The sequence below is a fragment of the Macrobrachium nipponense genome, chromosome 10 (genome assembly GCF_015104395.2).
Source record: "Macrobrachium nipponense isolate FS-2020 chromosome 10, ASM1510439v2, whole genome shotgun sequence".
Taxonomy (NCBI): Eukaryota; Metazoa; Arthropoda; class Malacostraca; order Decapoda; family Palaemonidae; genus Macrobrachium; species Macrobrachium nipponense.
In genome coordinates this window covers 43,065,751-43,093,250 of record NC_087204.1, presented here as the reverse complement: position 1 = coordinate 43,093,250, position 27,500 = coordinate 43,065,751, and the positions used below count along the sequence as shown (strand labels likewise).

Sequence of the window (27,500 nt, the reverse complement as noted above, 5' to 3'; positions counted from 1 at the left end):
TTATAAGGAACCGCAACGAATCCGACGATTTATAAGAACCGCAACGGGAACGTCCGACGATTTATAGGAACCGCAACGGGAATGTCCAACGATTTATAAGAACCGCAACCGGGAACGTCCGACGATTTTATAAGAAACCGCAAAAGAACGTCCGACAATTTATGAAAATATATTAAATTCGAGGTAGAGCGAATTAGATATTAAAAGACGTTTGTAGCTCGATATATAATATTATACATATATATAAATAAAGAAAAAGACAGCCAGGTGTTGCCCCGAGCCGATACGAGCGAGGAATGCCAAGTAATCGACCCTTGATGAGACAAACAATGTATTATGACTCATGCAAACAACAGAATGGTCTGTCCTTGATAGCGCGAGATGCGTATCTAAGATTCCACAGGCAATTTCATACGAGATTGCTACCAGCATGGGTTTTCGCAAGAACTTCATTTTGTTGCTCCAACAGCCCGGAGGAACGGGGCATTGTGAGGGTGAGGGGAGAGGAAAGTGAGGGAAGGGGAAGGAGAGAGGAGGGAATCAACAACAACAAAAGGGGGGAGGCGAAGGTTCAGTTACGCTTTCACTCTGATGAACCAATTACCAAAGCAAGTCGTTTCTATCGGAAAACTTATTCTCTCTCTCTCTCTATCTCTCTCTCTCTCTCTCTGAATAACAATGTGCTTATCTTCTGCTCTATATCTCTCTCTCTCTCCTCTCTGAATAACAGAAGTCTCTCTCTCTCTCTCTCTCTCTCTCTCTCTCCTCTCTCTCTCTTCTCTCTCTCTCTCTCTCCATCCCCAAATAACAGTCTCGGTCTCTCTTTGGACAAAAAAAAAAGTGTTTCCCGCTTTTTTATAGTGAAAACTCTCTCTCTCTCTCTCATCTCTCCTCTCTCTCTCTCTCTCTCTCTCTCTCTGTTAATCGAAATTTTCTACAAAACATCCAACTTCTTACGAAACAAGACTCCAACGTAAATGGCCTATGAAGACTTGGTGTACACAGAAAAAATTGTATTCATATCACACGACATGGAAATGAGAACTTATCCAGAGTATATTTGTCACGTAAATCTTTTTTGAATAGTGACTAAACAATCAGCAAAACGCAACACAAAGAAACAAAAGCAAATGTTAAACGCGATGCAACAAACATCACCCGTGAATATTCAGAATTCGTATTTTCATCTTCATTCCCGTGCTGATTATAATCGACGAACGGCGAATAATTCATCGGCAAGAGTAAGAAATTACAAAACACCAACATCCTCCAATATACAATAGAACAGAATAAAGGCAAAAAACCATCAACCTTTGAGTAAAACCCGACGGGAGGGAGAGAGAGAGAGTGAGAGGAGAGAGAGAGAGAGAGAGAGAGAGAGAGAGAGAGAGAGAGAGAGAGTAATAAAGAGGTAGGATGGAAGATGCGAGGCGGCGGTAGTAGTAGTAGTAGGAGTAATGGTTGCAGTAATAGTTTGCATTCGTTTTGCGAAAACGAATAAAAGAGGGCGAACCTCAGTATGAAAGTGGGCCCAGCCTGTTCTCTCTCTTCCCCCCTCCTCCTAAAGCTGAGGTCATCACTCCGCGGCGTCAATTCACCGGTAAAACGCCGACCATAACGAAGTCATTAGGTCGTGTATAGAACCTGACTATAAATCGATTATGCTATTTTTGCTGCTAGAGGGGAAGATCAGAGAAAGGGCGCAGAGAGAGAGAGAGAGAGAGAGAGAGGAGATAGAGAAAGAGAGAGAGGAGAGAGAGCAGCTGTTGGATGCATACGGAAGCAATAAGATGATATATTTGCATATAGATATAGTTGTACCTATATATATATATAGATATATATATATATATATATAATATTATATATATATATATATATATATATATAGTATATGTGAGACACGCGCCAGCGCGTACTTGCTTACAGATAAGCCACATACGCATTAGTACTTATTTCTAAAGTATCGGAGGTGATGGCCGAGTAGAAAAGGTGAATCACAGTTTATGCAACAACAAGAGATAACAAAAACAAAAAACAAAAAAAACCGAGGGGAGATGAACAGGGAAAGAGACGTTGAAGAGGAGGAAGAAAGGAGAAAAGGGAGACAAGAGACGGGGGGATTAATATTTGAGAGCCAAGGAGAAAGGTGAGAGGGAGTGGAATGTAAAAGAGGAGAGGATCAAAGGAAGATAGGAGGAGGGATATCGGGATTGTGTAAGAGAGGAAACGAAAAGAGAACGAGGGAGAGGAGGAAAGGCAACGGACAGACAGACTAGAGAGAGAGAGAGAGAGAGAGAGAGAGAGAGAGAGAGAGAGAGAGAGAGGGTTAGGAAGGAATTCCAACCCTTGCCATTCCTTTCACTTCCCAATATTCAACCCATTTAGAGATTAATAAACCGGAATTATATAATGAGACTCCCGGAACGCTCCATGTCAAACGAGGAAATTTGACCTTTGCGCACCATACCTATAGGGGCCCGACTCATGGATCACCATGTATATGACTGGCTGCGCAGGAGATTTTTAGCCTTAGAGCCTACGGCTGCAGGTATTAAAATGGCTTGCGAAATCCAAATCGGCCCCTCATTGATTTTTTCATACTGTTCACAGTTTCGGAGATCTGCACCAGATGTAGAAAAAATATGCTTCGCTTTCATAATTGACAAAAAAAAAAAAAAAAAAAAAAAAAAAAAAAAAAACTTTCATAATTTCATGATTAAAAATATTTTTCTAACTGATTGTTCTGGGAATATAAAAAGGAGAGAGTTTTTCACTGCCTGCTGCAATTACAACCATTTACGTTTCTGATTTAAAGTCAACGTTGCGACTCAAAGTTTTTTTTTTCTCTCCTCTCTCTCTCCTTCTCTCCCCTCTCGTCCTCTCCTCCCCTCTCTTCACTTCTCTCTCTCTCTCTCTCTCTGTGTGGAACTAACAAAAATAACAGAAATGCAATAGGAGTAACTCACTTCGTTCATCGATTAAACATCAGATTCCGTGTCACAGCTGACGTATTTCTGCATACAATACGGCTTAGTTAATACTAATAAGGAAAACATTTGCTGTGCAAATGGAATACCGGTAGTTATGGACCCCACTGAAACTATTGCATTCCACTCATGTACTAAGACAGGAAACTTTTAAAATATCATAAAAAACTAAAAGAAAAAACAAAAGAAAAAAGTATTTCCTTTGAAGAACGTTCTCTTTACTAACAACAGATAAGTCTCTATTCCGCATGTGGACATTTTTCTTTAAGAAAAGAAATGACGCCTAGTGACTAAAACTGTGTATTATAAGAGGAGTTAGAAAGTAATTTAATGGTGGTCTTATTACCGAAAATCTAGGTATTACATTCGTACATCACAGTTCGGATAATTTATACGACGTATTTTATCCCAGGCCCCACTAGAGAAAGATTAAGATGTAATTTATTAATCCTACAACTCTTGTATACGTAGAGAAAGACAGAGGATACAAAACTACTGAGGTTAGAGGGCTGTAATTCGGTATGTTTGATGATTGAGGGTGGATGATCAACAAACGAATTTGCAGCCCTCTAGCCTCAGTAGTTTTTTTAAGATCTGAGGGCGGACATATAAAAGTGCGGACGGACAGACAACGCCGGCACAATAATTTTTCTTTTCAGAAAACTAAACACATGATTATGAAGCTTTGAGACAAGTTGGTTTTAGAATAGACAGTAGTTGATCGATATTTATGTTAAAACATTGCAAATCCATTTGTGAAACTCAAAATCCCCTTTACGATGGCATTTTTGACTACCTGAGATACCCCACAGTGACAGCAAACTAATATTATGGACGGCCCTTAGGTCAAATACAGCATTCCATTCAATATAAGTAAAGCAAATTTAAATTATCCATGAACGGATTAGAAGCAAAGTTTATGTTGATAGGTTCTTGCAAAGCGAATTTGCAACAAACAGTGGTTGCTACCAGGGTAATGTATTCCACCTTAGGTGTTTGCCCTTTTCACAGGTTTTATAATGGAAATAATGGTAGAAAGTTTAGACCGAGTAACGGCAAAAAATCTGACAGCATTAGAATATGCAGATGATGCTGCATTAAAGAGCAAAATTCCTACCACAAGATTTACAAAGCTTGCTTGACAGAATGCATCATGCATCTAGCGAGTTTGTGATTTACATGAAATCTAAGAAAAACAGACGTAAAGTAAGCACAACGGGTTTGAACAACATTAATGGAGAAAGGATTAATAGGGTTGAATCTATCGCATAATTAGCACAGTGATATCCAGTAAAGGTTCTCTTGAGTTGGATTGAAAGAAGTCTAAAAAAAGGACAAATAAAAAATCGGCATGGTGAACTAAGATGTGAAAGTCAAATCGAATAAATGCGCATTCACACGATTTCACATCATAAAACCTAGGCGACCTGTACTGCAACACGGGAAGGGACTCACGGTACGACAATGAAACTGTATCTAAAAACTTTATGTTAGTTTGAGAACTAAAATTTCAAGAAGAATTTCAGAAGTAAAATGGCAAATTAGAGTTAGAAATAATATCACAAAAGACAAAGAGATGAGATAATGATGCAAGGGACATAAAAGACTTGTTTGGCTGTTCCTTCGCACAACCCTTAGTGGGGCACCAGAGGAGTTGGAAGACCCACCCCAACCACTTGGATGAGAAGGAGAACTTGCAGATGAGCGGAGATTTGTGGAAGATAAAAACAAGGACTGGCATGGAGTGGCGCAATGTCAGAGATCCACTGAGTCCCGCCATATATTAAAATTAACCATAGAATCTTCTTGAAAATAATCTCATAATGTTTCCCACACCCATGTGACTTTCAGCTAAATTAAATGGCAACAAAACCGGGGCTGGTGTAATACTCGTACACACCTCGGGAATTTGCGTCCCGTGGAGTTGCAAGTTGACAAATTGACAACTATAATACTTGAACAGAAATAAATGCACACAGGTGTTGAAGATTCCCGAACGATAATAACTTATTATTTCATGATAAATATAACTTATCTGCATTTTGAGTTCACTCTTTTAATGCTAAAGATGATAAGTGTTATACAATTAAATGAGCAATTAGTAAATTCAACTCTCTGTAGGGACTGGCTTTTTCTTTTCTTACAAATAAAGCATTAAATTATGCACGCAAAACTACTGTTGTTCCTTCAATGTGGAATCTTTCATTTCTCAAGCATTCATAAAAAAAGCACTTGATGATTCATAGCCAATTAGGTAAAGAGGGTTGGGAAGAGAAAAGTTATACTGTTCTACTGAGAAATATTTTAAGAATCTTATGAGTATCTTATAATGGTTTCACCCCTGCCAAGGTGAGAATTCTCTCATCGCGAACCTTCCGTTTGACGGGTTATAATGACTCTCACGTCAGATTTTATTTTTGCGCTCTCTCTCTCTCTCTCTCTCTCTCTCTCTCTCTCTCTCTCTCTCGAATACACAACTGTCGACTAACAACTAGGTAACTAATTTACCTACAGGACAAGAGAGGTATATACCGGTTTAGGGACGACGCTCACACCGTCCCTTCATGTCTAGTTCGAGAACCGAATGCAGGTTCCTTATTTTGTAAACTGGGGGTATAACCAACTGTGCGAGAGAGAGAGAGAGAGAGAGTAGAGAGAGAGAGAGAGAGAGAGAGAGAGAGAGAGGGGGTTGGGCAGTAGTGGGTTGGAATGTACTTAAGACGGATAACCTACTTTTCTCTCATGTGAGAGAAAGAAGTTCAGATTGTTCTTATGAAAGATATAATTTAGTCTGCGCCCTCTGAGTGTGGTGTTCAGAGGAGTCCGCTCTCATGTCCTTCTGACACGGGTTATATTACAGTATTTTAATTATTACACATACGTGCATTAAAATGTATTTCGACGAAACATAATAACATGAGTATATACTATTATTTTTAAAAATCTAAAACGACGATTCATATAATAACAAAATTCAGATCTTATCGGCTATTTGTCGAAGAGCGTGTAGCGCGCTGGAACCGGCGCTGCTGTCCCCTCCCCTAAAACTCCCGATCCCCTACCTATCCCACCCCCCCAATGGGAGGACAAACAGGTTTGCGGAGGAAAGGTGGATGTCTCCCCAAGCCTACATTCCCCTACCCTATCCCGCCCCTACCCGTATTGGACAAACAACTTTGCAGGAGGAAGGAGGATGCCTCCCCTACCCTTCCATTACCATACCTACCCCACCCCCACCCGGGACGGACAAACAGGTTTGCAGGAGGAGGGAAGATATTTTCCTCTTCCTTCCCATTACCGTACCTACCCCACCCCTACCCGGGATGGACAAACAGGTTTGCAAGAGAAGGGTGGATGTCTCCCCTACCTTCCCGATCCCCTACCTACGACACCGCCAGCCGGAGCGAACAAACAGGTTTGCATGCGGTGGATGGCTGTGTCATGCCTCCCCTAATGTCGTCCAGGGGAGGCCAAACAAGATCCACTAGGAATTTATTATTACAGATTACCGGTTTAGAGGCGTTGTCACGGTAGAGTAAATAATCAGAATGGAATGATTTTCAGAATAATTGTTCGCAGCTACAGATACTACTTGGAGACAAATCTTCAATTGAAACAGCTTAAGTGGCTGAGAAAGGTAACATATTTCACTGAAAACACAAAAAAGAAAAGCCTAAGAAAACATACCTGATACAATTAAAACAACGAAATCTTTAAAATATTAACGTAGAATTCTTAATAAACTGATCGTCTACATGAAATCTATTAAGAATATCTCCCACTGAAATAGCGATTTCAGAAATATTTATTTTAGATCAATTACAGTTAACCTGAAATTACCAACTATAAATATTTAAATGTAAATAACATTAAAGTACACCTGGATAATTAACATATGTGTACCATCCGACCATCAAAAAGACACCATGACGCCAACATCAGTCTATAAATAATTAGTGGCCTTAAATCATTAATTTACAGACAGAGTAATTGCCATGACCAATTAATTATATTTCTAGTCAAATTATTCAGGTAATCTGTCCCAAAATTAATCTAATGCTGAAAACGCACTAATGCACGCACATTTCAGGGAAAAATTACTAATTCTTCTCCCGGCAAGACATTTCAGTGCGAAAAAAGCCATGGGCAAAGCTTAGTCGTGTCTACCGTTATTTTATCTACGTGAATAGCAAGTAAATGGCCATTGAAAATACTTTCACTTCTATGAAAAAAGTAATAAACTACTATCATATGGGAAACAAAAAGGATGCAGTCACTGGTGGAATCCTTCTTTTTCTAGAAGTTTTAAGACTATGCATTTATGTATAAAATGGACAATGCAACTGTTTAATCATTCTTCTTTTTATGTGAAAAAAAAAGGGGAAAAGACCAAGGCTCTTTTTTTTTTTTTTTATTTTAACAAAAAATAATTACGACCTTTCCACTTCTTTTTCTAGAAGTTTCATGGCAATCCTTCTTTTTCTAGAAGTTTTAAGACTATGCATTCATGTATAAATGGACAATGCAACTGTTAATCATGCTTCTTTTCATGTGAAAAAAGAGGGGGGAGAAAGACAAAGGCTTTTTTAATTTTAACAAAAAGAAAAAAAAAAAAAAAAACTAAAAAAAAAAAAAAAAAATTACGACCCCTCGATGAAAGAGAGAAAAAAATAGAAAAGCACTGAACATCAGCGAGAGACCCGCAAATGATAACCTTCATTGATTCCCCCACACAGCCCAAGTCTTTGTTGGCCACGAGTGACCTATAAACTGATCCCTTCTAAATGATCTTCTGCGTCCCTTTCCGACCTCCCCATATGTCATCACCCTCCCGACGAACCGGCCAATCTTTCGCCCCGATCTCTTTTCCCGTGGAATTTTGGAAGATCCGTCCTGATGGGATGGTCCGAAATAAAGGGCACCCGGATCTTATCTGGGATGTTTGCTCTCCCCATAAGCAGATGGCTCTTCCATCTGGACCAGACACGCCAAAGATAAACTTGGTTTCGCCGCTGGCACACGATCGATTTTCGACTTTCTGAAAAGTTCTGTCTGGCCTCACTAAACGAGATGAATCATTTAAAAAAAATTATCTGTAAAAACTACGATACACTCGTCTTTTATAAATGCTATCAACATACTGAATGGAATTAGAAAAGCATAATGGCAAGAAAAAGCCTACTTAAAAGTTCAATCTAGTTACTGAGTTCTTCGGATTCATCGAATTTACGGAATTGAGAACATGTAAAAAAAATTGTGTAGAACATAAAAACAACCTAATATCAAACACTTGAAAAGCTTCAATCATCCCAATGAAAACCGTACTTTCGCCCTGAACTGTCGTATTTATGTCCATAACTGAAAATATTATAAATGAGGAAAATGTTTGCTACGGCAATATGCACATACTTTAAAAAGTAATCACCCAACTCCATTTCCAAGTTTCCAAAATGGTTGTCGCATTCTGCAAGGACAAGCTTCGAAACAGACAATACAAAAGTTATGTAACCACGGAAGGCAGAGAAGAAAGACCACGAAAGTCCGTGATGGCTGGGATCGAAAGAAGCTTTACAAAACTTTTGTACCAAAGAAGGATCCGAATTAACACAATTCCCGTCTCGGTAACAAAAGAGTAATTCAGGTAATCCGAAAGTTCCTGCAATTTACGACGGCTCAAGTTTACCCAAGACCAGCTTATTCAGAAATTCCCCCAACCACTCTCTCTCTCTCTCTCTCTCTCTCTCTCTCTCTCTCTCTCTCTCTCTCTCTCTCTCTCTCATGAACACATTGAAAACTCAATGGAATTAACGACAAAACCCCTTTTTTGCCCCCCCAAATTTATTACATAAAGTTTCACACGCCATACACACACACATAAAGAGGGATGTCAACTATAGTCAAGCCGTAGATCTCTCGTAAGATCGCGTCAGGAAATTCACACGCAACTAATGACAGTATTAGGGACAATGGGTAAATCCCTTAGTTGTTAACTAAATACCTGCTGAAACGTCTGTTGCCTAACAACTTGTTACCAAGTAATCCTCCTCTTGGAATGAGGCTTGTTAAAACACTATTTAACCTGGTGGAGAATAGTCTCTTACCCAGAACTGCACCTGTCAGAGGGTAGTTTCTCAACCCAGAAGAGCACATGTCAGAGAATAGTCTCTCATCCAGAAAAGTACCTTTCCGATAATAGTTTCTCATCCTGAAAGCACCTGTCGGAGAATAGTTTCTAATCCAGAAAAACACCTTTCATATAATAGTTTCTCATCCACCAAACCACCTGACAGAAAATAGTTGCTCATCCTGAAAAACATCTGTCGTCGAAAAGTTTCTCATTCAGAAATGCACTTTTCAGAGTCATCCTGAAAAGCACCAGTCGGAGAACAGTTTCTCATTCAGAAATGCACTTTTCAGAGTCATCCTGAAAAGCACCAGTCGGAGAACAGTTTCTCATCCAGAATAGCATCTGTCGTAGAATAGTTTCTCATCCAGTAAAGCAACTGTCAAAAAAGAGTTTCTCATCCAGAGAGGCATCTGTCGTAGAATAGTTTCTCATCCAGCAAACCACCTGCCAGAAAATATTTAAATATTTTCTCACCCTGAAAAACATCTGTCGGAGAATAGTTTTTCATCCTGAAAAACACCCTGTCGGAGAATAGCTCTCACCCAGAAGAGCGCCTGTCGGAAAACAGTTTCTCAGCCAGAAAGACACGCACCTGTTGGAGAATGATTTCCCATCCAGAAATTCACTTGTTGAAGAATGAATTCTCAAGCAGTTGTAATTCACTTGTCTAAAACGGAGGCGAGGCGCTGGAGAGTCTCACTAGAGGAAAAAGACCTAACGTAGGCTATCGAAGTATATTAAAGCAGTGTCTATGTGTCAATGGCAGCGCAACCCTATTCGCAAAAACACTATTTTGCGATGACGAGCAATGACGAGAAAGAGGTATATAGGTTTAGGCCTCTCTTCCTGAAAGGAACGCATTATCGTCATCTTTCTAGAGGCCTAATTCTACGTCCCATAACAATAAAATAAATAAACGTCTCCGTGAAAAAATATGAATACAAACTACGCTGAGGACCAAGTAACACATTTCAACTAACCACATCAACAATGCGAATCGTTACGAGAGAAAATTTCCATAACGAAACACTTATGTTAAAAACGCTCGTATCGTTATTTCTTTCCTCCTCCTCCTCCTCCTCCTCCTCCCCTCCTCCTCCTCCTCCTCCTCCTCCCCAATGCAACAAAAGCCATGGCGAAGGCGGCATAATCTGCACTGCTGGTACCCGTTTATTTCTTGAACTATACGAGAGTATGAGTTGCAGGGCTAAATACTTTAAGAGGAGCACCACCTAACCACCCCCCACCCCCCGCCCCAAACACAATGGAGGTCCGCCGCAGCCGCACTTCAATATTCCGCATTAATTCCAGCGAAGCGACCGTCTAAGACCGGAGTTGAATTCAGAAATAGACTGTAACAGCTACAGCTGAATATTTTAATCCGATTTCAGGAACCTCCAACTCTGGATATTCGGCCGGAATATTCAGATGACGTCCGAGGGGAGGGGAGGGGGAGGGGGGGAGGGGGAGGGTATGGGTAGGGGAAGGAGCTTCCAACCAAAGCCCAAAGAATATTCTCGGAAGAAATTCTTACCGCACCGCCCAAAACCCCTCACGAAAGATTCTTGAAAGGAATTCCAGAAGCAAATCCCGATTAAGAATTCTCTCCTCTTCTTAAGGAGAAATGTGAACGGGATTTCTTTAAACGGATTAAAATGGCATCTCCCCCAAAAAGAGCTTCTCGAAATATCAAGACATCTTAGGGAAGGGAAGGGAGGGAGGGGGACGGGCCAACCACCACCAGCCAGGACCATATACCGGAAACTGTAGGTGGTGAGGAGGGGGAGCCATAGGAGATGATTTTTGTCTTTTAAAGACTCTTTCCCCACATAAGGAACGGGCATCTGACAAGCTTTTGCCATACGTGTTGTGCCTCTACCTCTCTTTCTTTAAGGATAAGATAAGACAGACGGACACACAAAACATATATATATATATATATATATATATATATATATATATATATGATATATATATATATATATAATATATATATTATAATTCATATATCACTTGCTGCAAAATCTGACCCAACAAAGACCTACAAAAACAGAATATTTGAATTTTTCTAAGTTTCAAATTTGTGTGTATATAGTATATATATATATATATATATATATAATATATATATAAATCTATATCTATTTATCACTACTTCATATACCACTTGCTGCAAATCTTTCACAATAAAGACCTAAAAAACAGAATATTTGAAATTTTTAAGTTTCATAAATACCGCTCACCAAGACGCTACAAGTTTGACGGCTACTTCTTTCCCTTTACCACCTCCTCTGGAATTCTCTCTTTGCCCTCCTCCAGCTCTTTCACCGTTCTTATGACCTTCCAACTTTATATATAAAAAAAAAAGCGAGGCTTTAGCTAAGTGTATGGTTAGGTCATCATTTTTCGTCAACACCTTTTTCCTTGGGTCTGGGTTTAACCAGAGGAAATAAGCTGTCAGTCTCCTCTATAGGCCAAATTAAGCAAACACTCCAGTGAAAGATCAAACGAAGGGTGGACACATGCTACTGTAATAGCCTTTACATCGCTATATTTGCAATATTGGAATACTGGTCAGATTTCAACCTTGAAAAAGTTCACCAATACATCAATATAATGCTTTCTTCCAAGGTATCATGGGCGAAAACAAATAATCATTATTACTGTAATATATTAATAGTTATAATGGCATTGTGTCAAACTAAAAACTAAAACTTCAGAGCGGCATCGATCAAAGAACAAGATTTACGTTACCCTGAGAGCATAACAATGTTAACTTGTAACAGTGAAGAAAAAGCATTCATGAAAATATATACTCTCTCTCTCTCTCTCTCTCTCTCTCTCTCTCTCTCTCTCTCTCTCTCTCTCTCTCTCTCTCTACACAAGCATCTTTCATGATAAAAAAAAAAAAAAAAAAAATCCATCAGGTAAAAGTGGGTTGTTGGCTGCCTAAAAACTTGATATACGCCTTAAGTGACTTTCAAAAATTATGCAAACAAGCTTCCTAATATCATTTTTGGCATCTCCCTCCCAGAGATTAGGTTACCACACAGACTGGGAGAGCAAATGTCTCCGCCAAATATGAGAGAGCGAATATACAAGCAAGCAGAGAGATGAACGCCTACTACAAAAGGACGGGATGTGAAGAGAAAAATTAGTATTGGCAAATAATAATAAGGGACTCAGTAGAGGCCATTATAGAGAGAGAGAGAGAGAGCCAGGGCGAGAAGAGAGGAGAGACGAGGGAGAGAGAGAGTGAGTTGCAAATGCTGACATGAATAGAGAGGGAGAGAGACGGTTGCAAAGTTAGTATCAGAGAGAGAGAGAGAGAGAGAGAGAGAGAGAGAGAGAGAGAGAGAGAGTTGCAAATGTTAATATGAGCAGAGAGAGAGATTAGAGGGGGGATGACGACTGATTTATTGACCGTTTCATCTGTTCATAACACTGACGCTGTGTGCGAGAGATGGAGGAGACAGAAGAAGGAAAGATAGAAAAAGAGCAATACCGTGAACATTTAAAACATAATTATTTGCGGAATGTCTTTGTAACTAGACTACAAAATAATCCTTTAAACCTTTGGCGAGGGACTAAATGAAGCGGTTCGAGTCAAAGAGCCGGGTATTAAAACCAGAATTTCGAATGAATAATTCACTGCATTTCAATAATTCACAGGTTTAATTGAAAGTCAAGAGGATTTTCATAAAACGCTGGTTATTTACGACATGGGAAAATATCACATGGGGTTGGCTGGGCGGGGATAGGTGCGCTCTCTCTCTCTCTCTCTCTCTCTCTCTTCTCTCTCTCTCTAGCTCTCTCTCTCTCTCTCTCACACACACACACAAAACACACACACACACACACACACACACATATATATAATCATATATACTATATATATATATCTATTATATATATATATATATATATATATATATATTGTATGGAAAAATCGCTGTACATGCACAAAATTGATCAACAGCAAAACTACCTTTTTAACTTGAAAACCAAACAGTAAAACCATATATATTTCAAAATCAAACCACAAATAAGAACCACCAAAAACCGAAGGAAAATAGTCATCTCTTCTTACCCATATTATCCTACCCACGGCGCTCGGCCACACCAAACGATTCACGTACCTGTAAAAAGAAGAGACAAATTAAATCGTCGAAAACTTCGGAGTTGGCCAAAGAAATAAATGATGAAATAATGTCCCGGGACTAAGTGGAAAAGTGAACACTTTCAAGCTACGATTCTTGGAGATTAAAAAAGAAAAAAAAATTAAGGTAAAAATTAATCGCCAGAACTGAACACGTAAGATCAAATTGATAAATGATGATGACACGATGTAAGGGGGGGGGGGGGGGGGGGGGGGGGGGATTAGACTGCACAATGGCGATCAACCATTAGCAAATAGACAGAGAGAGAGAGAGAGAGAGAGAGACTCCGTGTTTTCACGCAGTCCACGGGGGTGATGATGTTTAGTTTGATGGGAGAAGCGTCGCCAGCGTGTTATCACAGGTCCCTACACTGTTAATTAATTGTCTGAGGGGCTCATCATGAACCACCTGTTTTACTTTGTAACCATTTATCTTCTATGCTTCTCTCTCCCTGTTTCTTTTTTCTCTATCTCTTAATTTCACGACGAGTGCTTTGCCACAGTGCGACCACAAATTGGAACTTTTCCTTGGTTTCATCGAAAATTTGAAGCCTGTGGAAAATCAACGTGGATTCAGATAATTTTCTTTCTTCAATATGGTTCTTTTCATTATTCAAAATTATTTGTTCTTTTTCATTATTCAAAATTATTTATCTCGTTCATTCTCTCCAGCCCCTGATAAAACAAAACAACACATGAGTTTTCGAATACAATAACAACAACATCAGTATCTTTCTGGATATGCATTTTATGAGCAATTCAAGCAACAACACATATACACAAACGTCGCCTGCAGCACAGGACATTCAATTCAGCCCTTGATGTGAACTACGAAGCCTCACATCAGACGTAAATCTCGCTTCACATAATAAAGTCTTCCAGGGTGATCTTCAAAAACACATCACACAAGTCCTCGTCCATTTTTCTCAATTCATTTCATCATTTAATGAAAGCCATAATTCAATTACCATCCCCTCCTCTTTACGGAAAATTCCATTATGTCCTTAATATCTGACAAGTCTCAAATTTCCCTGCTCAGTTCTCTCATTTTCCTTCCAATAATTCGTGTCTGCGTCTCCCTCTCCTACCAATATATTGCATGGCATTATTCCCTACAACTCCCTACAAGCTATTTTCAATATCAACCCTTTTACGGCGTTCCCCTAACAGCTTTCTTCCGCCCCCAATTTCATATGATTCAGTTAGACATCATAAACTAGACATCCACTCCGCGTTGCCCCATACGCAATGAGTAACGCAAACGCCATCTCCTCTTGGCCTGCCCAGGCCTCCACGCACGCGATCCCGTTGACTTCAACAACGCCGCCACTAAAAGAACACCGCTCAAAACTTGGACCCGGAAATTTTTATTTCGTCAACAAGAAAAATACCCGAGCCCTTACAAGTAGAGGAAGAAAGGGACGGGCAAGAAATGGCTTCTCCCATACCGCCTCACTTTTTCCCGTCTTCCCTGTGAATCCATTTTTAGCCCCAGATGTTCTTTAGATACAAAACTTGAGGGGGAGAAGGAGGGAATTCCAGGGAGAAAACCGCGTTTTCCTGTTGCTATACGCTTCGTGCAAAAAAAATAAAAAATAAATAAAAATAAAAATAAATTAAAAAAAAGAAGGCTAAGAAAGGTCTACGAGGCTACTTACAGATGATCCTGCTAAAGATACGGTACCTGTATTCGTTAAGTTTAAAATATTGCTGCAGATAATATACAATCTGGAAATCACTCGGCTAATAAGGCCTTGTTCTTCGATCAAAATCCGGATAACCTTAGTCTTTAAAGTAAAAAAAAAATGTTACTTGCTATTCCAATGCGTGAAAATTACGCTAAATAAATAAACTCGGGTTTACATAAATCTCTCTCTCTCTCTCTCTCTCTCTCTCTCTCTCTCTCTCTCTCTCTCTCTCTCTCAGTGAAAACAAGACAAAGATCCCGGGGCACTTCCATAAAAAATGGCTGAATTGCGCAGAATGTGTGAGAGAACAAGGAACACCTTCCGCTAACAAGTATAAAAACAAATAGCTCAGCAATATCTGTCACAAGACTCCGTCAAGAAAACCGAGTTAAACATTTAATACACCGACAACGCTCCCAAAGCCAGACATACAAAAGAGAACAGGTAAAAGTTTGAAAATTGTAAAAAATAAATGAGACAGCTTACGATGAGAGAGAGAGAGAGAGAGAGAGAGAGAGAGAGAGAGAGAGAGAGAGAGAGAGAGAGAGAGAGAGAGAGAGAGAGATGCTGCAGATGGCATGAAACGTCTCTGGCAGAGAGTTCTTGAATGTTGTTGTTATAACAACTTGAAATCGAAGTAAATAATAAGAGCCAATACGAAACTAACAACTCAGATTACGTCTACAGGTTGTCAGTAAGAAAGAATTAATAAATAAATATATATATATATATATATATATATATGTATAATTTCAAATATAGCATAGATAATATATATATATATATATAGATATATTATATATATATATATAATTACATATATATATACATATAAATATAGTATATATACACTATAATATATATTATATATATAAAAATTATATATATATAATATATTAATCTTATTTAGGCTATATAGTATTAAATAGTACTAATAATGCAAGGTCTGTATTGGTGCTAAAACGATTGGTAATGATATTTGAGAGGATTTAAAATGCGAGGAAAGAAGTCACGCTGCATCAAACACTTCGTACTTCTGCATTCAGTATATTCTATATATATATATATATCATATATATATATATATATATATATATATATATATATATATATATATATATATATATATATTTACTGAATACATATATATACACACACACAAACATATTATATATATAGATATACGATATATATATATATATATATATATATATAATATATATATATATATATATTACTGAATACAGAAGACGAAGTCTGCGATGCAGCGCGACTTCTTTTCTGGCATTTACATCCTCTCAAATATCACTACCAAGTGTTGAGTAACTTTTAAAAGATGTAGTGTTGCAAGGTTTGTCTCAAACACACACACACACTACACCAAAAGATACCGACCACAAAATTCAATTCCATTTCTCCTGAAAACCAATTTTAACAAATTTGATTTCTTGCAATATATATATATGTACGTACATACATACATACATACATATTCGAAAACAAGGCGAAAAATCCCGGAGCGCAGGAGGGGTGGGAGAGGAGGGGAAAAAATCCAGTCCAGAGCGAAGGCAGCCAGGGTGGAACAACCGGCCCAAAGCCCTAAGGAAAGAGGTGACAGGAAAAATGAAAATGAAAAAGGGATAATACGAGTCGAACAGAATAGAAGAACAATGCCAGAAAGAGCGGAGAGGCCTAAAGAACAGTGGTTCTAAAGCGCCCTCCCGTTCCTCAAGGTACTACCAGAACGAAAGAACACATTGTGTTCTCGCACAATAAACACAAACAAACACACGGCGTGTGTCAGGGGAAAGCCACACGACGTAACAAAAGGTTTCGAGAGCGAACACAGGGGGGGCAGGGGGGGGGGGGGGGGGGGGGGGGGGGGGGGGGGGGGGAAGACTGTTCACAGGCAGGGTAAGGGGTGGGGTGGGTCCCGGCACACTGGGGAGGACACAGGGAGATTCCAGCACAAAGTATTGGTTCCTACGTCATTTTTTTTGTCTTCCTTCTCGAATTCTCAGCGTTGTCCATTCAAACCAGAACTGTCGTTATGTCTCCTTTTCTTCGATCTCCCAAGAGAAAAAGGAGGCACAGACAAAGAAAAGCCAAGAAATATCTCCGAATTACGGCTCTCTTGATTACGACCTACCTCACGAAAAGAATACTTACGATGAGTACAATGGTAGAATATAATGTACCTAACAACCCGACATCGTAAATGGAATTAAAAAGAATACTAGAACTGGTGTTTAAATTCGAAAACATTATCAATAGCAAATCATCATCAGCCATGGATAAGGAAAAGTTCATTATGAATTTGATATATTAAACAATTAATCAAAGTTCCTCTGAATTAATTAACAGAAAAAGCCATATCGCTATATACGAAGGCTCAACATGGCTGTAACTTCTGAAAGTTCGACAGACCAAAGGTATTTTAGATGACTGAATCAAATAGCTAGCGTCATGTTGCTACAGATATTGAGAAAAAATTAAACAATGTCATAAATGTAATGTATTTATATTGGAGAGCTGGGGAACAAGTGCCTGTCAAACCACAGTATATTCGCAAATATAGAAAATTGTCACGCTGCGCTCGTATTTAGTATAGGAAAACAGACAACTGAAAAAAATGAATCCTGAGGTAACAGAAATATGTAACGCATTATACAATCATGAATATAAGCGAAACTAAAAGAAAAAAAAGCCTGACTAACAATGACCGACTAACTCAGTCAGATCAGTCGTATAGGTGTGCACATATTTGACATAACCGCCAAACAAACTTAATCTTGAGCCGAAATTCCAAGAAGTCGGAAGGCTTCCTCAAGCTCCTGCGACAGAATAACCGTCCACATAAAAAAGGACGTGGGAAAGAATGCAAGTGATAAAACAGGTGAATGAAGCAGAGTGGATAAGGATAGCGTGAAGTGTAACAATTAGTGGGGCGCTTTTGCAAGGAGGCGCCAGTTTTACGATGCCATAACGCCTCTCCCTCCGTCGCTCCTTTTTCCTCCTGAGGAAAGCAAGGCACTATTACTACTACTACTACTACTACGAGAGAGAGAGAGAGAGAGAGAGAGAGAGAGAGAGAGAGAGAGAGAGCATTATGCAAGGAACGTTTCGTCGAAATCAATACAGAAATACTAAGAAAGGTTTGTGAAAGATCGAACGATCATAAATGACCAAATAATAATAATAATAATAATAAAAAACTTGATTTAAGAATTATTACAAAAAGAAACGCAAAATCGGAATGGAAAACCCACCCGCAGCTGCCAATAGGAGAACAATAAACTACTCTCTTGAGGATGGAGGGTAGTGACCATGCTGAAAGAAAATAAATAGAAAAATAAAGAAAAACATCTGCTGAAACAAAAGAGGCAGTCAAAACAGGATGAGAGAGAGAGAGAGAGAGAGAGAGAGAGAGAGAGAGAGAGAGAGAGAGAGAGAGAGAGAGAGACTTTTGAGGGCAGAAATACATTGAACACTATCAAAGACTATGTATACATACTCGCAATGCCAATTTTTTTCTTCTGACAATTTACTGGACCATGTAATAAATTTCATCTCTCTCTCTCTCTCTCTCTCTCTCTCTCTCTCTCTCTCTCTCTCTCTCTCTCTCTCATATCGGCAACGAAAACTGCGCATATATGCAAACATCTTCACTTCAAGACCCCGCAGACAATGCCCACAATCTCAATATGATCAATGATCTTTATAATTAAATTCCACCCACCGTCAGTAATACTGCTTTGATGAAAGTGCAAAACTCTGTCTTTCACACCTTCAAAGAAAACCACCCCTTCTCTCTCTCTCTCTCTCTCTCTCTCTCTCTCTCTCTCTCTCTCTCTCTCTCTATATACTGTATATATATATATATATATATATATATATATATATAGATATATATGCGAACATGTTAATCATACATGTTTGAATGGAATTCTCTACAATAACGTAGCGATATCTATTCGCATCTTAGAAAAAGAAACGAATTCAAATAATCCAGTATGAAAACGTAGGAGATGAAGAGTGAGAGAGAGGAATGCAAAAACACAACTGCAAGTCACAGAATCAATATCAATAAAAGTATACATTTCCACATTTTACTAATATACAGACGTGTGATAATAAGTCATAGCAACGTTTTATCTAAGAATTAAATAAATATAAAAAATACAATTGAAAAATAAGAGACGAAATCAACCAATCCCAAAATGTCACGTCTCTCTCCAACTAGCATCAATTGCCTTCATTATTTCATCATCAGACATATTTGCTCTATTCATCTCTGCTAATCGCCCCATCTATTCTTTCCTCCTGATCTAGTGATCAATTTCCAGCTCAACCCCAGTGTTTCTCATTAAACCATGAATTTTTCATACGTGTGTCGTGTGTGCGTTTGTGTGACTGTCTATGAGTGTGTATGTTTTCCTGTCTTTTCACTAGTCCAGTCCGGCCCCACCACTCACTCCCCCAGCCACCCCAAAACCCCTTCCCTCTCTTCCAGCCTGGCTGGGAAGCCTGCGTGCCCTCTCGCGTCTCTATGTTTACCTGGTATATGAAACCCCAACCGCGTGAATTATGAAAATTGTAGCTTCAGCTCAGGATATTGATTGGGGGCAGGGTCGACTGACTACACCTCTGCATCTGTCCATCATTTCTGATTGCCTGCTCATGTTTTCCTCTTCAGGATACCCGTCTCGGCTTCTAAATAAACGTGAAAGACCCTTTTCATTTTTCTTTTTAAGTCGAACATAACAATACTTTTTTTTTTTTAACTTTTCCCCTCACAGTCAAACCATCTTTAATAATGAACCACTGTAAAGTGGCCCTCGACAGTCACAAAGGCTCCCATTATATATGCAAACAAACTAGATTACATAAAAAGACCAGAATTGAAAAAATAGAAATGGGGTTATAATAAGGTACACAAACAAACACACTAAAGTCTGAGAAACAAACGCATTCGAGTCCCTCATATGCAGTCAAAGGGCAACGACCTTAAAAAACACAACGCCACAATAAAAACAGCCACAAAAAAAGGTCGTTCAAAAGCGACCAATAGAGGTGAAAGCTATTTGGGATCCTCTTGTTGAAAAATTCAACGTGCATCGTACCGCCTTCTCTCTCTCTCTCTCTCTCTCTCTCTCTCTCTCTCTCTCTCTCTCTCTCTCTCTCTCTCCACTTCTCCGCCCTCAAGATCAACCTCCCAAGATGTTTACGTTCTCGAGTCACCAATTAAACAGCCTTCTGTATTCATCCAATTGTATACTTCGAGAGTTTGAACACACACCACCCCCAACCCCCCTCACCTTCAATCCTTCCAAAAGAGGCAACTGGAGTATCTCTAATGTTATGAGGAATTAAATCTGCGGATGAAAGATTGAAATTTCAACGGATAACATTGTAAAAATAAGTACAAATAAATGAATTCGTTATAGGAGTAATTCACGCAAGAAATATTAGTAGGTAATTAAAATAAATTTGTTACACTCTGGCCAGTGTTAAAATACAGCAGTGAGGTTTTAAAGAATTATACACTGAAAGTGAACTCACTTTCATGGAAATATACACAATATCAAGAGTCTTTGGGTGAGTAGGTATTTAGAGACAAAAGGTGACAGGTATGGAAAATAAAATGAAACAAATTAATAAACACTACAGGAAGTTATGTATACTAAGACGTCCATTTTCAAAAGTTGTCAGTTCATTAATACATGAAAGGCCGATTAAAATAAAAATAAAAATAAAATTAATAGAAAAACGCTCACGTATTACCGAATCCCGACAAAATAGCCACTCAAGTCCAGAAAGCCCACTTATATATATGTACTGTGTGCTAAAAGGATTTCAATGAACACTACTGGACTTGAAAAGTGGAAAGAAGAAATCAAGGGACAATATACCCATCTTCTAAATAAACACCAAGATTGACGGACAAATCCCCTCACTCTTTAATTTCCTAAACAAAGAAAGAAGCAAATGCGCTCCCTACTAAATGTGAACCATATTCAACCCCTGACATCAACACAGGGGGAAAAATAGAGAGAAATATTTGACAAATTCACTCGATGAATATCAGTTAATTGAATCACTTGTCCACTTTCGAAAAAAAGAACAAATTTAAATATTCATCCCGAAAACACTGACATATCTATTTTGAAATGCAAAAAAGCCCAATAGCAAAAACATGGCTGCCGGGAAGAGAGAGAGAGAGAGAGAGAGAGAGAGAGAGAGAATGGTCATTCTGACCGATATCTTTTTGCCACTCGCGAGTTTCCCCGCCGTTCCCTACCTTTTTTCAGCTGCGTTCGATCTCTCTCTCTCTCTCTCTCTCTCTCTCTCTCTCTCTCTCTCTCCAAACGACAGACTAAACAACGGCACATGGAACGTCTGTCGTCCGACCAAAAGATAAATTAACCCGTGTGTCCCCTTAAGCTTCCTCTTTCCCTCCTCTTTATTCCCATTTCGCCAATTTTCCTCACTGCTCCACCTCGTCATCATCGCCCCTCATCTCTGCCTCTTTTCTTCCGTCCTTTCCTCCTCACCTTCGCCGCCTGAGTGTTGCGTTCCAGCAAATGTCCATTTTACGAGGACATCCTAGTTCCCCGTTGGACGAGTGGTTTTCGCGCTCGGCTACCAATCCTGTGGTCCGAAGTTCGATTCTCGGCTCGGACAACGCGGAATCAGAGTAATATATTTCTGGTGATACAAATTCATTTCTAGACAGAATTGGTGCCGTTGCTAGGTGACCAATTATTGGTTCCTAGCCACGTAAAAATATCTAATCCTTCGGGCCAGCCCTAGGAGGGCTGTTGATCAGCTCAGTGGTCTGGTTAAACTAAGATATACTTAACTTAACGAGGACATCCTTGGCGAAACAAGAGGCAGAATTGCATAACTACTTATAAAAGGCGTGCGCTAAGACACTTACATTAACGACTTTATCTGATGAATGTGCGACAAACGAAAACACATGATGAAGAAATGTTTAACACACACAGACACTCACACATACACAGACGTATCTTAGTAGTGTCGGACAAGCAGAAAACAAAACGCTTACTTTAGAAGAGTGCCCACAAGATTTAACAAGCACCTCTTTTAGGAGCTATACACAAAGGGATCCTTACTTTATATATAAATAAAAAAAAACTTACAGAGCAGAAAATGCGACAAACACTCTCAAGAGTCCGACATACAAAGACGTACTCAAGAGCCCTGTAAACACAAGCAAGCACACACACACGCACACACACTTCAGAGGGATGTCCAAAGACTAGGCAAGCAAACTGAGTGCGAAACAAGAGCTATAGAAGAGGAAACTTTCCCCCTCTCCTTCCAACAGGCCAAAACGATCGAGGAAATATTTGGCTGTTGGGAAATCACCCTGATTTCGAATTACCGAAAAGACACGTTCCAAGAACGAGCGACTCCGCCTGCGCGGCAGAGAACTCCCGGAGAGGAGAAGAGCGAGGAGAAGCCGTCAGGAGAAACTCCACAGGGAAAGAGAAGGGAAGGGAAGGGGAGGGGAGGTAGGGACAGGGCATGGCAGGGGAAACGGCACACAGGGCAAGGGGCCTCGAACGGAGGAAGGGGCGGAGATATAAGGGAAAACATGCCTGAGGGAAGGGAAATAAGGGAGCATTAGAGAGTAGGCAGGGAATCGGCATTACGTGTTATATATTATTTATGTATCCTGGGGATAACATACATTAGAGGAACTGAAAGCGAACCCAGTACCTCCCACTTCTTGATATTTTACGACTAACGTGCGGCGGCGTACACGGCAAGCATTCCTAGCCTGTTTTATTGTTTCTGATTGTTTTGTTTTCCTTTCTGCCAATACTGCCTCCCCTCCACATATAAATACTAGGCTTGTCCACATCCCGGTATGGCTTAGAGAGAGAGAGAGAGAGAGAGAGAGAGAGAGAGAGAGAGAGAGAGAGAGATGGGGGGAGGGGGTAATTCAGTATTAACCCTATTTACCCATAATTAAAATTTAAATCAAATACAAAAGCTACAAAATTAAATTGAAAAGGGTTACCTAGAAGCTACATACATTAAAAGCGACCCCAATCAGCTTCACGACTTCCCTCCATGCGATCTTTCTCTTTACTTCCCGAAGTAACCGATACAATCATCGTTAATATAATTCCAAAGTTCCTATTTATTTTCTAGCTGATCAGAGGACTTAAATCAACAGTGCTTGTCTCTTTTATTTTACCATCTTTGTGTCATTTAACTCATCGTTTAAATCTTTATTTATAAAGCATTTTACGCACAATTAGTTTCGCGAGCTCTTAACACTAGCCTTTAATGGTTTCATTAAATATTCTCCATCTTTACTAATATAATATAAATTAATCACTCATTTGCCCATTCTAACTTAACATGAATTGACAATCATTATTTAGCACACATCTTCCCCAAAGCCTCTGTCAATAGTCTTCCTTAATTTGATTCAAGAATGCACGATCGTTTTCATATTCACCTTGAAGTACTAGCCCGATTCAACAATTTCCATTCTCTAAATGCCGATGATAACACCTAATCATTCAACAATTAATTATCCAGGAAAATCATTCAACAATTATCCAGGAATTTCATCATAAATGCATTCAATACCAACAGATTTTCTTCTACAATCTAACATTAGATTTCATCATCACTACAATCAACACCAACAGATTTTCTTCTACAATCCAACAACAGATTTCATCCTCACTGCATTCAAACACATTAACAATCATTAGAAAAATTTGTATATTTGCATCAGCCACACTTTTGTACTATTAAAACATTCTCTTACATACTATATCGTGAAACTAACACCACTTCCGCCGAACAAACATTCGTTCGCAACTCAGCTACTTTGAGCAGAAGTGCAGAATACATTCTGTACCTCCTCTCATTTCCCCCCTTATGCCTACTAAAAGTTTAAACGCACCTGAGACTTCCAGACTGTGAATCCTCCTGCCAAATGTTTCATCGGTAGACCTTCGTTAAACGAAATCAGGGTGTTACAGACATCTACTTCATTCACCTTCCACGTTTTTTTACTACTACCCAACATTACCCTTGTATACGTGGATTAATATTCAAAATAACCCCATCAACGTCTCAACGATCTAAACTATAGCAATTACTAGGATTAATGCTGGCATGGAAGGCATATGAGCATGAAACATGTTAAAACAATATCAGCACAGCCACATGACTGTTTCATTTTAATAAGGTTGGACCGAACCAACCCAAATTTCGACATCTAGCTTGTAAGTGTTGACGACTGGAGGACCAAATACAAATACAATTTACACCACATTGTAACATGAAAAATCGCTCAGCAACGTTAGACGGACGCAGCAATTGAAAGATTTTAGCAACCCGGTTACCAGGTACGTTCCATTCTGAGACACAGATAGATATGAGCATTCCATAAATCATCCCTTTCCCAAAATCAAGAACAAAGTTATTGTAATGGCCACTGGAACATTACCAAAGCTGCAAACACTCGAATCTTACAAGTTCTTCCTCTGACTTCCAGCCATTGTTAGCGAAGCCGACAACGGATAAAGCTTCCGATGCGCATTACGGTAAGGCGTTACAACACGACGGGGCGAGCAATCAAGCTAAAACGCCGTAACAAGGCGACCATCAAAATGACCCGGGGGAATGGCCTAACGACGGGACTTGACAACCCGAGGTTTTACAACCCCCGGTCGTATAACTAGAAGGCGTCGATGGTGGCAGTAGTAATCCCGGCTGCTTCCGTCACCGTTATACCTTGCACGACAACGCCTTTAGGTTCCCGTCTGAGGCTGCTTCTTCATACAGTAAGTACTGAACACCACATAACAGCGACCTTTTGTCATTTCTCACGCATACTATATTTTACGTTAGGTTTAAAAAACCTTAATCACGTAATTTAGGTATAAAATATGTGTAACTGGTATATACGAAACTACACGTCCATAGGAGTTAGCTTAAGTAAGCTATTCCGCGTGATATTTTCTATAATTTATTAAGAGCATTAAAAAACTGTCAAGTTGATTGGAAGAATGGAGCGAAATCATTAGTCACAAAAGCAAAGGTAGGAAAAAGAAGCAAGAAAAGAAAAAATCTAAATAAATAGAACAAAAGAATGCAATAATACCACTGGCATTAATAATGGAGTTATGTAGTAAAATGAAATGCAAAAACATCCAGAACTTTTTGCTAAGTAGTGACTGTCTTTGGTTGAACCACACTGCATATCTTTAAATATACTGTAGAGCCTTTGTTAACTGGTACTATTGACAGCAACAAAGGACTAAAAGACAATCCAAATTTACAGCCTAACTGGATTTCTTCAGGTTCAGTAGAACTGTACACTTCCCTGAAAACAGACGATCCCAAAGACCAGGCCTGCCTCCATTTAGTCTCAAGAGTATGACATTTAACTTTGAAAATATATTCTTAAACGAGTACAAAAATTCCTGAGAGTTTTTGAGCACATGCAAATTGAAGGCTCATCAAAAAACTACAACTGAATGAACACGTCAAATGCTCAACACACCTACAGTTGTTGAACGCGCACCTCAGCCTTTCTTGTCCATGAGAGCAAACACCAACTGAAGAGTCATTTGAACAAAAATCAAAGGCAATCTAACTTAATAGGTCCCTGAAGCATCTGTGATGGTGAATCTTCCAGATCAAGGTCTCCATCCTTGATTCACCAGCTACAGGATAAGGTGGCAGTGATCACTAACCTCTCTCTGTCTTTCGCTGTGAAGTTATGCCTTAAAATCATCATTCAACCAAAAGAATAAAAATCAGGTCCCCATTAGACAAACTTTTCAATATGAATTGCGTATTATACATCTAGGAGCTATAAAATAGCGTTAGTTGTCGCAAAACTGAGCTTGATTAATTTCATATAATATATCCCAGCGATATAGTATAATATAACGTATGTATGTATATATATATAGATATATATATATATATATATATATATATATATATATATGTGTGTGTATATATATAAGCATGAACCTGAAGATTACTAACGATTTCAACAATTGCACCTTCATAAATGACAAGGTGAATGTCACCATTGTATTAAACAAGCAAGAACCAAGGCTCAGACTACCTAATCAAAACTTTTACAGTAAAAAATAGCCTCCTTATCTCAAGATATGGCTCACTAAAGCCAACTAAGGTTTCTTTTAAAATTTACTTCACTGTCGGCATTAGATGCCCGTGCCGTCGGCCTTCTTAAACAAGTAGGGAGAAAGGATTTTATAATGTTGATACATTATTCTACTATGTATAGAAAAGAAATGAAAATGACATACGGTAAAACGACGTTCCGTTCTGGATAAGTGTAGAAAAAGACATCATCATAAATAAACCACGTCACATTTTCATCAAATACACACAATAATAATAATAATAGTATGTCTAACGAGAGAGAGAGAGAGAGAGAGAGAGAGAGAGAGAGAGAGAGAGAGATGGTTTACAAAACACAAGAAAATGGACGACGACATAATTCAATCACTCTTCTATAAAAATTGTTGGAGTTTTTCCCCCTTATAAAAGGACCGAAAAGGTAGGAGGAGAAATTTGGAGCGAGCCTTAATCCTGTTTGTCGTAGAGGTAAGGGAAAAACACTGGTCTCTTGGGTACACGTGCACCAGATAACACGAGAGAGAGAGAGAGAGAGAGAGAGAGAGAGAGAGAGAGAGAGAGAGATTGAACATCACTGAAATATGGTTCAGTATTTCCTGAATTGGTCAATATGTCAAAAGTCGTTTTTACATCAAAGTCTCTTACACGCAACATTGTATTGGGTTAAAAGGGAAAAAGACTAAACCTTGGTCTATATAATTTGCACCGACTTGAGAAGGTCTTATACGGACTGATTTCATCTTTAAAATGGTGTTGCTATATCCTGTATCGATTTCTCGGCCAATGGTTTCACATGGTTCACTTCACACACAAAACAAAAATTATCATATACATATAGACTACTATATATATTATATACATATATAGATATATATATGCTATATAGTATATATATATATATAGATATATATATATATACACACACATATATGCCAATTATAGCACACACCCTAACAAATCTGATCAACTTCAAGGGACGTGTCCTTGAGCCGTCTCACACGAATTCTATTGGACAAAAACGATTCCTCAGAACATATTTAGCATACCCTCAATGGCCTGGTTCTTGCAGCCATACTTGAGATATCCAATAGATTACATAAGAATCTCATGACGCATCTTCCTGATATGCCCTCAGATGCATTGCTTCGATGATGATACTTAAGCTCCTCGCTCTCTCTCTCTCTCTCTCTCTCTCTCTCTCTCTCTCCTCTCTCTCTCTCTCTCTCTCGCTGTGTATAAAGTGGGGCGAAATGGCCCGTTCCATGAAATTAAAATGCCTCTATGATCTAAGTAGTGAATCATGTGCGTAGTATCGAGTGGACAGCTGAGGTGGAGAGAAAGGGAAATGAGAAAGAAAC

At 39.0% G+C, this 27,500-nt stretch overlaps 1 protein-coding gene across 1 annotated transcript in view; it reads right to left on the bottom strand.

The window, feature by feature from the left end:
* The window catches only part of LOC135223590 (Krueppel-like factor luna), a 402,867-nt gene that overhangs the window by 328,081 nt on the left and 47,286 nt on the right, over positions 1-27,500 (bottom strand). Inside the window, exon 2 of the mRNA XM_064262133.1 lies at positions 13,208-13,256. Coding sequence (XP_064118203.1) covers positions 13,208-13,256 — 49 coding nt within the window. The remainder of the gene's footprint in view (positions 1-13,207; positions 13,257-27,500) is intronic.